General features: G+C 45.9%; 1 protein-coding gene across 1 annotated transcript in view; it reads left to right on the forward strand.

Moving 5' to 3' along the window:
* Positions 1–15,586, forward strand: part of EEPD1 (endonuclease/exonuclease/phosphatase family domain containing 1) — a 117,571-nt gene that overhangs the window by 63,960 nt on the left and 38,025 nt on the right. The window contains exon 3 of the mRNA XM_060108320.1: positions 12,078–12,129. Within this exon, the coding sequence (XP_059964303.1) occupies positions 12,078–12,129 (52 nt within the window). The remainder of the gene's footprint in view (positions 1–12,077; positions 12,130–15,586) is intronic.

Consider the following 15,586-nt stretch of genomic DNA (forward strand, 5'->3'; position numbering starts at 1 on the left):
TGTTCATCAGAAAGACACAGGCTCCACCCTGGGTCCAGGTGCCGTGTGGCTTGCAGTTCCTCCTGATTCCTTCCTGATACACCTATGATGACACAGAAAAGTAACAACAGGCTGCCAGAAACCAAGAAGGCTTGACAAATGCCAGGATCTTGGAAGCATCCGCTGATGGCAGTGAGAAGACAGAGCTGGACCGCGGGGCTCTGTCCAGGATGTAGCTCATGCTGTGAAGGTTCATGAAGAGGAACCACACCCCACACCCCTGAGAAAGGTCAGAAGGTACTATAGTTTATACCTTCTCTATTGTTTAGTTCCTGACTCTTGTACTTGAAGCAAATTCCAGCTGATGGGCCTCTTTTTTTTTTTTTTTCCTACTCTCAGCTACAGGCCTCAGAGGTGGGCTTTTATAAATCCATCTCTCTCTCTCTGTCTCTCTTCCCCCCCGCCCCGTATCCATGTAGAGAAGGAAACCATGGGAATAAAATCAGATGGGAAATAGGGGAAACTGGCATGATTTCAGTGCATCCCAGTAAGTCTGCTTCCCCAAAGCAAGGTGCTTTAAGAAGCTCTGGGAGCTGTGCATGCTGGAAAATAGAGCACTTTCTGTCTTGAGTTGATTCAGTCTCTGAGGAGGAGATGAACTTTGCTAGAGCAAGGGTCCTGAATCACTGGCAGCTGTGCCTTTGCCCTGTCCCCTCCCATCGTGGGTACAAGAAGGAGATACATCCTTTATGAAGGTGGACAGAAAATGGAACCACTGCCAATCTACTCATAACGTCTGTTGAAATTTCATCATGGGTCTGGGCACACTTTTTCCTTATTCAGGGATGAATAAAGACAAAAAAGACTGCGTGGAAAAGTCCTGCAAGACAAGGTAAAGGCAATGGCTTCTAAAGACCCAGAAGCAGTGTCTACTTTTAGAAAATCACCTACAACAGGCTCCAGAAGAGAATTTTGGGGAAATGTGTGGCATCCTCAGTATACTACAAAAAGACATGGCCTCCCTGGAACAGGAACAGAAAAAGGTAAGGAAAAGATGGGTTGATGTGAAAAGGCAACAGAAAGAAAAAAAAAGATATGGATTAAATGAAGAAAGGTTTTGAGGAAATAAAATCCAGCAGCAGAGCTTAAATCCAAATTAGCAGGAGTATAGAAGAGTATTAATGTGTGGGAAGCTGAATAATGCCCCTGCCCACAAAGATATCCTAATCTCTGGAATCTGTGAACACTACTTTACATGACAAAAAACGACTTTGCAGATGTGATTAAGTTGAGGATCTTGAGAGATGGAGAGGTTATCCTGGATTATCCACGTAGACCCTAAATGCAATCACAAGTGTTCTTGTGAGAGATAGGCAGAGGGAAATTTGATGATAAAAGAGAAGGCACTGTGACCACAGAGGCAGAGATTGGAACGATGTGACCAAAAGCCAAGGAATGCTGGCAGCCACCAGAAGCTGGAAGAGGCAGAGAATGGATTCTCCTCTAGGGCCTCCAGAAGGAGTACGGCTGTTCTGATAACTTCATTTCGGCCCAGTGATACTGATTTTAGACTTCAAGCCTCCAGAACTGTGAGAGAGTAAATTTCTGTGGTGGGAAGTCACCGAGTTTGTGATAATTTGCTAGAGCAGTCACAGAATACTAATACAAATGCTATGGGAAATCAAACCAGTGATGTGGGTTCAGGAAAAAGAAACTATTCTGGAAAATACAAGAAAGAGAAAGAGAGACAAGGTTTAGACGTGGAAGATGGAGCTGACAGCCCACATTCAGCTTATCGGTGTTGGTGATTATTGGGATCAGTGCCCAGGCATCAGATGCTTCCCTGAGCTGAGGAGAGACTGTGTATAAATGTAAAGAGCTCATTAACCATATTCTGAACAAACTCAGGGGAAAGAGGCCCACATCGGGGCATACCCAGGGGAAAATACAGAATAACAAGGATAAAGGGGAGGAAAAAAAAAAAAAATTTCACAAGTGCCCAAACAGAGAAAAGAGTAATAAAAATCAAGCTGACTTTCGATCTGTTCTCTGTAACAAAGAGTCTGTGTCTACTGAACCTGTCAGATTAGGCCACAGGGAGTTTTTGTTTGTTTGTTTGTTTTTAAGTTCAGATATATTCATGCCTATCTGGGTTGGGAATCTGAAACATTAAAAGTCCTTTTGATTATCAAGTACGTTTGCCAAACCAGCTATAAAGTTTTGGGGATTATGTTGTAACCCAGCTACTTTATACTTGACTGAGACGTCTTCTGTGTATGAAGCCCATCAGAAAGACCTTCTCAGACATTCAAGGGCTTGGGAAAATAAGCATGTTCCTTTCTTTAAAATGTAAAGATATGTTGCAGAAGCAGAAGTGGTAAAGCAGAATAGAGCTCAAGAATAGGTAGCCTAGGCACTGTAATCAGTAAACCTAGGGAGCAGTTTAAATTATTATTATTATAGTCTGGTGATCAAACAAATACAAATGTCAGAAATTGTTCTTAAAATAAGCTATAGAATGGAAAGACAGCAGTATGCCTGTGTTCTGGGTCTACACCCTGGAGTGTTAACAGAGATCAAAAAGGGAAGAGGAGGTAAAAGTTTGTTACATTGATTGTCTGAAATAGTGTTGGTAACAAAAAAAGTTATTTCCTTTATTATTCTAATCTTCAGAGAAGTGTTAATGGCTAAAGAAAGACTCTGAATAGTATTGGTACCAATATCTGCCATTTTGGGAGGTTTACTCTCAGCTAACCAACATGCTACAAACTTTACCTTCATCATCTCTACTCAAGGCCCCAGGTGTAGATGCCAGATCCTTTCCCTCCCACCCACTGTTCTTAAGGTTCCTTAAGATCCTGCACAAGTAGGTGGTACAGCTTGAACCCCAGGCCGACCAACTCCAGAGCTCTTCCCTATCCCCTAATATGAAAAACTTACAGGTAAACACTGGGAGATCCAGAAACAAGTTCTGGGACTACCCAAACACTGGGGAATAGAAAAGGAAAACTCATCATAAAGGAGACCAAAAAAATGTATCAATAGTTTGTTTGTTTGTTTGTTTATTTTTGGCTGTGTTGGGTCTTCGCTGCTGTGCACAGGCTTTCTCTAGTTGTGGTGAGCGGGGGCTACTCTTCATTGCAGTGTGCGGGCTTCTTATTGCAGTGGCTTCTCTTGTTGCGGAGCATGGGCTCTAAGCGCGTGGGCTTCAGTAGTTGTGGCACATGGGCTTCAGTAGTTGTGGCACATGGGCTTCAGTAGTTGTGGCTCGCGGGCTCTAGAGCGCAGGCTTAGTAGTTGTGGCGCCTGGGCTTAGTTGCTCCGCAGCATGTGGGATCTTTCTGGACCAGGGCTCAAACCCATGTCCCCTGCATTGGCAGGCGGACTCTCAACCACTGTGCCACCAGGGCAGTCCCTGAATAGATTTTTAAAAGCAGGAAAGGTACAGGGTACTTCCTCTAACCACAGTGGACTTAGAATTATAGAAAATACAAAATTATAAAATTTAAAACCCAAATACTTAGAGAAAAGCACAATCCAAATACTGTGGAGTCCAATAAGAGACCAAATCTGCAACTGCAGAATAGATGGAAAGTTACAAGAAGGCTGAATAAGGAAATTTGAAGCAAGGACAAATACTTACCTAGAGAAAAATTCATGGCTTTATATATAAGAAATCATTTAAATAAATGAATATGCCACTTAAGAAGGCAAGCAGAGAGGCTAACGAAAACAGTGGGAAGTTGGAGAAAGGAATTAATGAAGATAAATGTTGACCTTAATTAATTAGAAAAAAATAGTAGGCTTGATAAATCCTGTTGCTGATTTTCTCAGAAGACCAACAAAGTAGACTGATTTCTCACAAATCTAATTTTTTAAATGAGAAAAAATACCTATACACATTAATGAGGAAGGGGGCATGACCACAGAAGTAGAAGTTGTTTTTAAGTTAAAAATGATTACTAGTACAATTCTGTGCTCAAAATTAGAAAATCTGAATGGATTGGACAATCTTCTAAGAAATTTCCAAGAAATGGAAATTACTGTAATTGATTCAAGCAGTTGAAAACCTGAGTAGAACAAAAACCACGGGACTGTCATCAGAGTAGTTTCCTGCCCACTGTTTTGCAGACTAGTTCTTGCAAACCTGCCAAGAAGAGTTACCCAAGCTAAATTCTATGTAGACTGTTCTGGTGCTAATGTAATAATTCAGCACTTGGCTTTGGAGAGGAACAACGAGATGCAAGCATGTTTGGCAGTGATGGGATGAAATGCTGTAGAGGACGCATGTGAGAAGAACCCTGCCTTCCCTGGGAGCCGGTCCTTTCTTCCCAGGTGTGCGCCCACCTGCATCCAGAGTCTGATGCCCCACTATGTTTTCCCAACCCTGAGCCATTGGTGGAAGACAATAAAGCATTAGGGGAAATGAGTCTGAACCTAACACCCATGGCATCTTCTAAAATTTGGTGATCAAAAGAGAGAAGTCTTGGGGCTTCCCTGGTGGCACAGTGGTTGAGAGTCCGCCTGCCGATGCAGGGGACATGGGTTCGTGCCTCGGTCCAGGAAGATCCCACATGCTGCGGAGCGGCTGGGCCCGTGAGCCATGGCCGCTGAGCCTGCGCATCCGGAGCCTGTGCTCCGCAACGGGAGAGGCCCCAACAGTGAGAGGCCCGCATACCGCAAAAAAAAAAAAAAAAGAGAAGTCTTCCTTACTTTGCTCAGGGGAAGGTAATGTGGAGCCTTCCTTGAGAAAGAGACTTGTTCACACAACTGCATTGACACGGTTGCTGAATTTGAATTTTGTGAAATCTCATAAGTCCCCCCACCCAGGGGCACGTGAGTAGAGAGTGGCCATTGCCAGTGGCCACTGGCCCCGCCTTCAATTCTACCTTCTCTCCATTCTCTCCTCTTGGCCCCCTTCTTCCTTGTTGGAAGGCTGCCTGTCCCACTCCCCCAGTTTTATCCTGTTGTCGCTAACTCTAGTCTCCTGCTGAAGGTGCATGTGGAAACCCTGCTCCCTTCACTGGCCTGGCTGCCAGGCCTGGGGACAGTTTGGGCTGGTGCACTGGGCACAGAGCTTGTGTCCCCAAGAATTTCACGCTCCTTCCCCTTTTTTCCTTCAGAAGAGGTTGTGGAAATACTGTATTACAAAACAAAATCACCCCGGCATCGTTTAGGACTCTCTTGACCTTTACTTTTCCCCAAATCATTGAAAATGGTGATTATGCTCTTGGAGAAAAGCTGGATCCTCTGATGATACCGTATGGGGAGGGGAGAGGAGGGGAGGGGAGGGGAGAGGAGGGGAGGGGAGGGGAGGGGTGGTGGGAGCAAGAGAGAAGGAGGAAGAGGAGGGAAGGAGCCTTGAGAGGGGTCGTTGTCTGCACTTTAATAATTCCACGCACTTGATAAGATGAGGACCTCTCGGCTTTGCCTTCTGCCCCTGGGCATCGTGCTGGGGGACTTGCCACCCTACCTCTTCTACCTCGAGTTTAATCTCATTATTTCCCCTTCTCCGCCTCTCATCCGTCCACTCCTCACCCACTGAAACCTGGCTTCTCTCTACCACCTCCTGAAACTTCTCTCTCCCATATCACCAACCCCAACTTCCCTGGCGTTCCTCAGAATCAGAGCCATTGCCCCCCTCCCCCCGCCCGACTTCTTGCATTGCCCTCTCCCCTTGGCTCCTGGGCCATGTGCTCTGGGTTTTCCCTCCACCTTCCTGGCGGTTCTTTCTCTGTTTCCCTGACAGGCCCTGTTCCTCTGCCTGCCTCTTTAGAGAGTAAATCTTTTTTTTTTTTAATAAATTTATTTATTTTTGGCTGCATTGGGTCTTCGTTGCTGCGCGCGGGCTTTCTCTAGTTGTGGCAAGCGGGGGCTACTCTTCGTTGCAGTGCGCGGGCTTCTCATTGCGGTGGCTTCTCTTGTTGTGGAGCACGGGCTCTAGGCGCACGGGCTTCAGTAGTTGTGGCTCGCGGGCTCTAGAGCGCAGGCTCGGTAGTTGTGGCACATGGGCTTCGTTGCTCCACGGCATGTGGGATCTTCCCGGACCAGGACTCGAACCCGTGTCCTCTGTACTGGCAGGTGGATTCTTAACCACTGCGCCACCAGGGAAGTCCTCTGCCTGCCTCTTAAGTGGCAATGGCCCTTGGTCTTCTGTTCCTCTGCACAGTCTCCTGGGCTCTGCATGTGGACATCAGGAGCACTGTCCTTGTGCTCCTGGTGTCCACACCGAGAGCCCAGAACTTGCTGAGGGACAGCCAGCTGCTGTTCACACCCCACTGAGAGATCCCACAGGCCCCAAAGTCAGTGTGTCCAAGACATAACTCTCCATCAACAACCCAAGTAGATGGTCCCTTCAGCCCCCAGTTTCACAGGCCGGGAGGTGCGAGGATATTTCCCTCACATCCCCCATATCTGTTTCTTCATCAGGTCCTGCCAATTCCCGATCTGTCTGGAATTAGCTCAGTGCCTTTTCCCTGCACCAGCCTCCATCATCTCTTCCCGGGACCCATCTCAGGCCTTGCTGCCTCCAGTCTTGTCCTCCATGCCTCCCCACCCCCATCCCTTCTCCACCTCAGAGCCATTTTTACACCTTTACTGGGCATCTTCTGTGTCCTGGGCCCTCTACCACACCACAGCCCTAGATCATCGGTGGCCACTCCTTGCCCCCAGAGTACAGGCCAAACTCCTTAATATGGCTTAAAAAACCTCTAAGAGGCCTGGCCCGGCTGGCTCCTGCAGAATAATCTTTCAGCACCTGCACCACGCCCCAGGCACCCTGTGTTCCCTGGTCAGCGTGCAGTCCCTGCGGGGACCCTGCCTGACCTCCCACCTCGTTCCTTTGCTCATGCTGTTCCTGCCACCCCACCTCTCTGCCTTGTAAGCCCGTGGGTGTCAGCTTAGCAGTCACTTCCCAGGAAGCCTCCCAGCTTTATTATGCACTTGCAAAGGGCCTCAAAGCACCCCGAGTTTGCCTCTAGAGAGCGCTCCTCACGTGGCTGATGTATTACTTACCTGGTTCCTCCCTTACACTCCGAAGTTTGAAGGCAGAGGCTGCATTGTATCATTGTATTGTTGTGCATCATCATATCCTCAGCATCCAATAGTGCCTGGTACATAATACATATCCCTTAAATATCTTATCTGCGCAGTGAATGTGTGACTCCATTGTATCACACCCTTTCTGCATTTATTGAAATCTGCCGTATCTCATGCACTATACTATAATAAATGCAGTGGAAACTCAAAGTGCCAGAATCCTCAGAGAAAGGGAGCGAGATTGAATTGTTGATTCTGGTGCCCTGTAGCTCATAAGCTATTCTGGAAGCGTGAGTTTCTGTGTAGTTGGGAGTTTACCCTTTAAGTGCTTTTGCTACTCCAAGAGAGTTACATTTTATCCGCCTTTTCAGGGGTCACTGAGGATCGTTTAGAGTCTGCAGCTCTAAGCCACCCCCAGGCTGCAGGGGTGCCCTCCGTCTTCTGTCTCTTTAACTTTGCTGCTTTTCTTCCCTGCTGTCAGTGTCTGCCTGGCACCTTGCCCATCACCACTTCAAATTACATTACAGACCTCACTGTGCCAGCCACTGTCCAGCTGAATAAGACATCTGCCCTCAAGCGCCTCACCTCCTTGTAGCTTACTTAGCAAACATTAATTGCATGCATTCTAGGTCCTTCTAAGTGTTGCCCATCTTGACTTCAGAACTTGGCCTTGAAATGGCCATTTTTCTAAATAAATCACGGCTGTCAGCTGCTTTTGTGTGATTTGCCTCTCTTCTCAAAGTCAAGTGTGAAAAAGAAATTGCAGCTCCCATCTGATGGGAGGGAGCCCTGCTGTTTTCAGAGGATGCTGACCAAGCACCAGGCCACCCGAGAGACATGCCCTGTTTAGCTCATCTCTGCTGGTCCACATTGGAACCCAGGAGAGTCTCAGAGAGACACACCTCCCTGGGCTTGTGCCCTAGCAGCATCCTAGCCCCTGTGAGCCCTTTGAGGGCAGGGACCGTATCGCATTCATCTTTGTTTTCCTGGTGCCTGGTGCCAGTATATATTTGTGGAATTAGCAAAAGGACGGAAAGAGGGAAGGAAGGAGGGAGAAATGGAGAAAGGAAAGGAGGGAAGGGGGAGCAAAGTCGAAACTGAGAGATGAGATTCCCTTCCAGGGTAAGAAGTTAGAGGTGTTGAACGGAGGATTTGGGAAATGGGCTCATTGCATCTTCGTGTGTGTGAAATTTCCTCCCAGGGAGTATCTGATGTGCTAGAAGAATCTGATACCATCAATACTGAAATAAATACTCCAGACTTGAAGAGTTTCCAATAAGTTAAGAACTAACAGTAGGTCAGCTATATAACAGGAAACATCTCGAATACTCTTAAAGATTATAGCTCTAAGGAGGAAAAAAACACAACTTCCTGAAGAAATCCAATGTTATGAGCAGCTGTTGCAGTAACTCTGATTAACATGTATTGTTTCCATTTTGAAACTCAAACCATCTAGATTTGAGTGTCCTGTCCTCTTTTCTCCATCTTTTCCATCTTTTCTCCTTTGTGTTGCTGGGTTTTAGTAGTGTGAAAAGGTTTCTATTTTTTTCCTGCCCCTACCCAATATATGAATCCTATTTGGTATTGGTTTTAGAGCAGAAGTTAAATTGGTTTAATCTCACATGTCAGCTTCAGTAGATTGGTTGTGGTTCACTGGAGAGTTCAGAAAGATTCTGAAGCTGTATCTAAGTTAAAAGGGGGTGAGTTCCGTGGAAAGAGGTGAAGAGGATTGGAGAGTGTACATGCCAAGTATTTGCCATTCCCGTTCAAGAGGAAAGTAAACTGGTGAGAGCGGGGACTAACATCCTTCAGGTTTTGACTAAGAAGAGTCAACTGAAGTTGTTTTAATTTCGTCTTCATTCAATGCCTCAAACTGTTGCTTTTCAGATCATGTTCTACAGTGGTTTGAATGTAGTACCTTTGTGAATAGGGAGAAGAAGAGAGTTGAGTGTATTAACAGTGTTTAAACCTTTTCTCTAACCTGTCGATATCTGATACCTGATCCTAAACTGGACTTCATGACCGTAGAGAAGGGCAGGAATGAGAGACTATTTTAAAAATTCCTCCAGTAAAAATATTTTCCAGTGGTTATTTCAGAAGTAGCTTAAGCTTCTGAAACTTGATCTACAACTGGAGTCTCCTTAGCCTATAACTTGCTATCCAAATTGAAAACCTGGAATCTAGAGGTGTGCATTGGGAATCAGGGTGCACTGAGAAGTAGCCAATAGCTTTGACCTGCCACCAGACACATCCTGGCAGACATTTCTACAAATGCACGTAGCACCGTTCACCCTGGGGAAAACACACACAGTCATCTCACTGGAGGCCTTCCTTTTCAGGTGGAGAAACTGAAGCTTGCCAGTGCTTTTACCTGTCCACACTGATAGCGACTTGGCCTCTAAGCCCCTGGGCCCTGCCTGGCAGCCAGTAAATATTCCTGACTGTCCTTCCTGTGTCAGTTATAGGCACTGTAGATGCAGTGAGAAGACCCTTGAGTTCCCAGCATCAAAGAGCTTCCAGTGCTGGTTGGGAGGAAGCAGACAAAAGCACCCTAACAAATGTTTTAAGGTACCAGTAAGTGCACTGAAAAAAAAAAACAAACCCCAAACCAACCTGGTGACCAGGGATGCTGCTTGGAAGAGGCAGCATTTGCTCTTAGACTGAAATGATGCAATGGGATATGCAGTCGGTGGTCAAGATCTTGGGGAAGACTGTTCCAAGCCAGAGAAACAACAAAAGCAAACCCGTCCAAGAGACGAAGGAAAGTCAGTGATTGTAGCAGAGGGAATGCCCAGGGTCCTGTCCATTAGCCCTGATGCCTGCTAAATTGTTGTTGGTAGTGGTGGTGGTTTCTTGTAGGCCTTGAAAACCTTTATTGCACTTGCTGAAGCTGCTTTAAAGTAAACCTTTGCATTTGGTTGGACAGTGCTTGCTTAGCTGTGCAGAGAGATTATGAAGAATTCTGTAGATGGAGGTGAGTCTTATCATGGGCATAACCCCTTTTGATGGAGGTGTGTGGTACAGATGGGGCCCATTTCTGCTCCAGAGAACCTGTGCAGGTTGGCAGGGACACAGTGACCAGCGACCACAAGCAGATTAGCTGGGTGGGGAAGGAGCACGATGACACCCTCAACAGCTGACCCACCCCTAAACGGTCTCGCTGAGCTCCTGCTTCCTCCTGTGTGCTGGCCTGTCCAGCCTTGGCCGCCTGCTCACTGCATCCGCAAACACTTCAAAAGCAATTTGTCACAAAGGGAAAATACCTCCTCTGTAAAACCTGCTCCCACGTCTGCATTCCCTCACTTCAGCTGCTGGCTGCAGTCTGGACTCTGGCCCCTAAACTGGAAACGGATGCGTTGTGTACACACTCGAGCCCTTTCTCTCCCCTCGGTGCCTTTGCCCCCGCTGTCTCCCTGCGGGTCACCTTTCTCCCCAGTCCCCTCCCCTGGCAAGGCTAACCCGGTCCCTCCTGCAGGAAGCCACCTCTGACCTTGGCCGGGCTGGGCTCCCCTCTGTGCCCCAGGCAGTCCACTCGGCACCCTACTGGTCCTCTTCTGCTCTGACTGTGGCCTCCGAGAGGCTGTGAGCTCCTCGTGGGCAGGGAGCAGGTCATAGTCATCAGGTGCCCTCGACTACCTGCACACAGTAGGGCTCAATCCGTGTACGGTAACAAATGAGCAGCTGATCAAGCCCTCTTCATAAGGAGTGATTTTAGCTATTTGTTTGTTCTCATCAAAGGGACATCAGGGGAAGATTAATGCTGAACATCGGCAACTGTTTTCTTCTTTATATTCCTCTGAATTTATTCAGGTTGCTTACATAAGCAACTATCAATTACTTTTAGAAATTTTTGTGAAATGTACGTAACATAAAATTTACTGTTTCGGGCCTCCCTGGTGGCGCAGTGGTTAAGAGTCCGCCTGCCGATGCAGGGGATACGGGTTCGTGCCCCGGTCTGGGAGGATCCCATATGCCGCAGAGCGGCTGGGCCCGTGAGCCATGGCCGCTGGGCCTGCGCATCCGGAGCCTGTGCTCCGCAACGGGAGAGGCCACAACAGTGAGAGGCCCGCATACCGCAAAAAGAAAAAAAAAAAAAAATTTACTGTTTCAACCATTAGTAAGTATACAATTCAGTGACATTAAGTATATTCACATTGTTGTGCCACCATCACCACCATCTACAGAGTTTTTTCCCAAACAGAAACTCCATACCCGTTAAGTAATAACTCCCCATTCCTCCCTCCCACAGACCCTGACAACCACTATTCTACTATCTGTCTCTTTGGGTTTGACTAGTCTAGGGACTTCAAATAAGTGGAGTCATATAATATTTGTCCTTCTGTGTCTGGCTTATTTCATTTAGCATAATGCCTTCAAGGTTCCTCTGTGTCGTAGCATGTGCCAGAAGTTCCTTCTTTTTTTGTTTTTGTTTTTGTTTTTGTTTTTTGTAGTAGGCGGGCCTCTCACTGTTGTGGCCTCTCCCATTGCGGAGCACAGGCTCCAGACACGCAGGCTCAGCGGCCATGGCTCACGGGCCCAGCCTCTCCACGGCATGTGGGATCTTCCCGGACCAGGGCACGAACCCGTGTGCCCTGCATCGGCAGGCGGACTGTCAACCGCTGCGCCACCAGGGAAGCCCCAGAAGTTCCTTCTTTTTAAGGCTGAATAATATTTCATCATATATAAAATGTGTACCATATTTTGTTTATCCATTCACACACTGATGGACATTTAAGTTGTTTTCACCTTTTGGCTCTTGCGAACAATGCTGCCATGAACATGGGTGTGCAAATAACTATTTGAGTCCCTGTTTTCAACTCTTCTGGGTATATGCCCGGAAGTGGAATTGCTGGATCATATGGTAAAATCACTTTTACAACTTAGAAACATTTTTAATAGTCCTGAAATGGTCATTTCAGTTCAAACCAAAGGTTACCTTGAGGTGGTAGGTGATGCAGAAATGCAGGCTAAAATTTCAGACTTTTGTTCCTGTGGCTTGTCTGACGCTTGGTGATATAAAATGTTTTGTTTTCAAGTGTGGTTTTAATTTTTTCTTACAGCATCAAGCTGCTAGCTGTGCAAGAACTACTTGACAGAGAGGCCCTGGAAAAGGTAAATATTTTGTTCTTCTTACCCCAGATTTACAAACTTAGAGCAGAGTGCCACACACAGGAAAAAACTCAACTCCCTGTCACCAGAGACAGCACTTATAGCAGAGTTGGTCTGTTATTTTGTCTTAACAGTCAGTGAACCTTGCAAACTTTTAATCAAAACGCCCCACATTGCTCATAGGCCATTAACACTTGCAAACTCTTCCTTGCTTGGCTCTTTCAGAGTTGAGTGAAAGCAGAGGCTCGCCCTGCTGTGGGCCAAGCTCTGGAGCAGGCTTTCTGTGCCTGGAAATACTGCACACCGGACGCCGCCCACATGCCAGATGCTGTGCTTCCCTCCATCTCTGCTTGTGTGTGTTCTTATCTGGGCTTATGGATGGTAGAATTGAGGCAGCGAGGTTAGGGAACTTGCCAGAGGAAAATTACCTAAGTGGCAGAGTAGGGATTTGAGCCCCATAGTTTCATTTCCAAAAACCAATGCTTTTTCTGTTTAATAGGCTAGTTCATGAGTTTGAGCCCCTGCGGGGACTACTTCTGAGGACTGGGAAACTCCCTCCCACCTAAGCCCTGGAAGGAGCTATCCAGTGTGTCTCGGTTTTCTACGTTCAAGTCAAGTACTCAGCTGGGGATCTTTTGCCAGTTATGGGTTCAAGTTCTGTGTGGTGGGCTCCAAAAAGCAGGCTGGGCAGGTGCCGAGGAGGCCCAAGTGCCACCCCACGGGCCTCCCAACTCATACCAATCTGCTCCCCTGGGTGGCTCAGGACTCTTCCCCAGTATGTGGCTATGGGCGTTAATTCGAATCTATAAGGTTAACGTAGAAGAAAACGGTTAGAGAGATAAGCACCCAAACAATATTATCTTATTTATAGAATTTAAAATGTTTGGATTAGTGGTCCGTCTGCTGGTTGGCACTAAAGCAAATAAAGTCTTCAAGCACCAAGCTGTGGGGTGGGGGGGAGGCGTCTGAGCTCTGGCTCTGAATTTAACGTCCCTCCAGCCTCATTGGTATCACAAGTAGAGCAAGGGTGGGGCTGCCTGCCTGACCTCAGAGAGGTGACATGAGAACCAAATGAGTCGGTGCAGTGGATGGGCTTTCTAAATGCCAAAGCCCTCCACTCATATTAATTCTTAATTACTCATTGTCATTCTTTAATCCAGCCATGAAAACATACTAAGTCCAGGTTATTATATATGAAGATTCTTTGTATGTTTTTGAAACTTTTAAAAAGTTACTCCTCCAAAACCAATTCTCTTCTCAGTGTTCACTACAGGTAATTGTTTTACTCCTCAAGTCTCATCCACCCTGACCCGTTAAAGAACCACAAGGAAAGATCTTTGTGGACCATAGAGCTTTGCTACTCAAAGTGCGGTCTGCGGACCAGTAGCATCGTAAGCTTGTTAGAAACGCAGAATCTCAGCCCCTACCCAGACCTCCTGATTCAGTTTGCATTCTCACAAGACCCCAGGTGATTCTTGTGCACCAAAGTCCAAGAAGTTCTCCCTGAGGAGTAACATTTACCGTCACCATCACTGCTGTTGACTAGTCCATCTTCACAGAGAACCTCTGAGGTGTCAGCTTTTTGCTTTTGTGGCCAATCAAGCTCCTTTTTTTCACACCAAAAGTGAAGTAAACACCATAAGTCTATTAGTAAGAACCCGGTTTTTTTTGTTTTCTTGTTTTTTTTTTTGTTTTTTTCCATTCTTTTTTTCTTTTTAATTGAAGTATAGTTGACTTACAGTGTTGTGTTAGTTTCAGGTGTACAGCAAAATGATTCAGTTATTCATATATAGATACCTCTCCTTTTTCAGACTTTTCCATTATAGGTTATACAAGATATTGAATATAGTTCCCTGTGCTATACAGTAGGTCCTTGTTGATTATCTGTTTTATAAATAGCAGTGTGTATCTATTAATCCCAAACTCCTAATTTATCCATCCCCCTCTTCCGCTTTGGTAACCATATGTCTGTGAGTCTGTTTCTGTTTTATAAATAAGTTAATTTGTACCATTTTTTAGATTCCACATATAAGTGATACTGTATGATATTTGGTAAGAACCCAGATTTTATCTTTAGTTTGCCTGCTTCTTCCTTTCATTAAGAAAATAGTCTCATTTAACTTAATAGGTAGAGCCAGCAAGAATGACCTCAGTTAAACACACATCCTGCAAACCTCACACCTCTTTAACTGTCTTGGCAGCTGGGCTTCAAATGGCACCGTGCTTTCGGGTTTTGCAATTACTGAACTCCTGAGGTCCCACCACGGTAGGACTGGTCACTTCTAGACAGATGGTCTGTCTCTTATAAGAGGGAAGCTATTCTGAAGGGGTCATTTCCCTCACGGCTACTTGCAGGTTAAACCTGACCAGTAAAATATTTAAATTATGTAAAACATAATATAAAAGGCTAAAAAGCAGCAGCAGTGTTTTGGAGTCTCCTAGACAGTAAGACTTCTAGTGCTTTTTCTCCCTAATATTAGACATTGTTATTATGATCTTATTTAGCGTTTTAGTTAAAAATTACCAGCCATTTGCCTGACTTGTACTTTCCTTGGCTTTAGGTAGAGAGCCTGTCCATTTTTGGAAATGCCAAGGCTTTCTGGGTTTCTGCAGTGCACAGAGTCTGTTGTAGAAGAGCCAGGGTCCCCTCCCAACCTCGCCTCTGTTTGGCTGTTGGACCTGGCAGTGGGCCTTCCTCGGAGGCCTGGGCCCCTTTCGTTACCCATAAAACAGCTTTCCATTCCTTCTGTGGTGCCTTCCTCTAAGTCTCTAAAAGTCTTGGGTTTCACAGTTGATCCTTGATCACACTGTGAAGAGGGGAAAATTCTCCTTTTCATGCTCTGTTTTCTAGATTTTTCTCTGCTTCTTGCTCCAGTGATCCTCACTGGTTTGGGGGCTTCTGTGTTTCATCTGCAGGGAGAGGAAAATGGTGAACACCTGCCCAGTGAACCCCATACATAGATCAGTAGAGTCCCAGTTTTTACCTCTTCAAATGCTCTTTGTTTTAATTCAGGTGCCATTGATAGGGGTGGAGACTGGGGACACCTGGGAGGTCAAGTCTCTGAATGTCTCTTCTCCACCAACACCACAGAAAGCCATTTCCCAGACAAGTGACAGTGATTTGTCATTTATTAAAATAATGTTATAAAGCGTACAATTAATAATTGCTTCTTTTTCTAAAATCTGTCAGAACCTTGAGAAGATGGCTTATTATGCATAAATGTCAGGATATGTGACATTTCCTTGACAAAGTGTTTTGGATTTGATGTGCTTTTTTGATCAGATATCCATTAGACACCAAGAGCAAAGGCTTGCTCTGAGACAGATGCCATCCTATTCTCTCTGTTCTCTGTACTTTAAGAGCAGGACGCTTTTGTTTTTCTGAACTTAAGTCACATAGGCTTGTTTCCCAGGCTTTATAAACAGGCCCCATCTAATGCCTTTAAACGCGGCATTGCAT

The sequence above is a fragment of the Mesoplodon densirostris genome, chromosome 9 (genome assembly GCF_025265405.1).
Source record: "Mesoplodon densirostris isolate mMesDen1 chromosome 9, mMesDen1 primary haplotype, whole genome shotgun sequence".
In the NCBI taxonomy this organism is placed as follows: domain Eukaryota; kingdom Metazoa; phylum Chordata; class Mammalia; order Artiodactyla; family Ziphiidae; genus Mesoplodon; species Mesoplodon densirostris.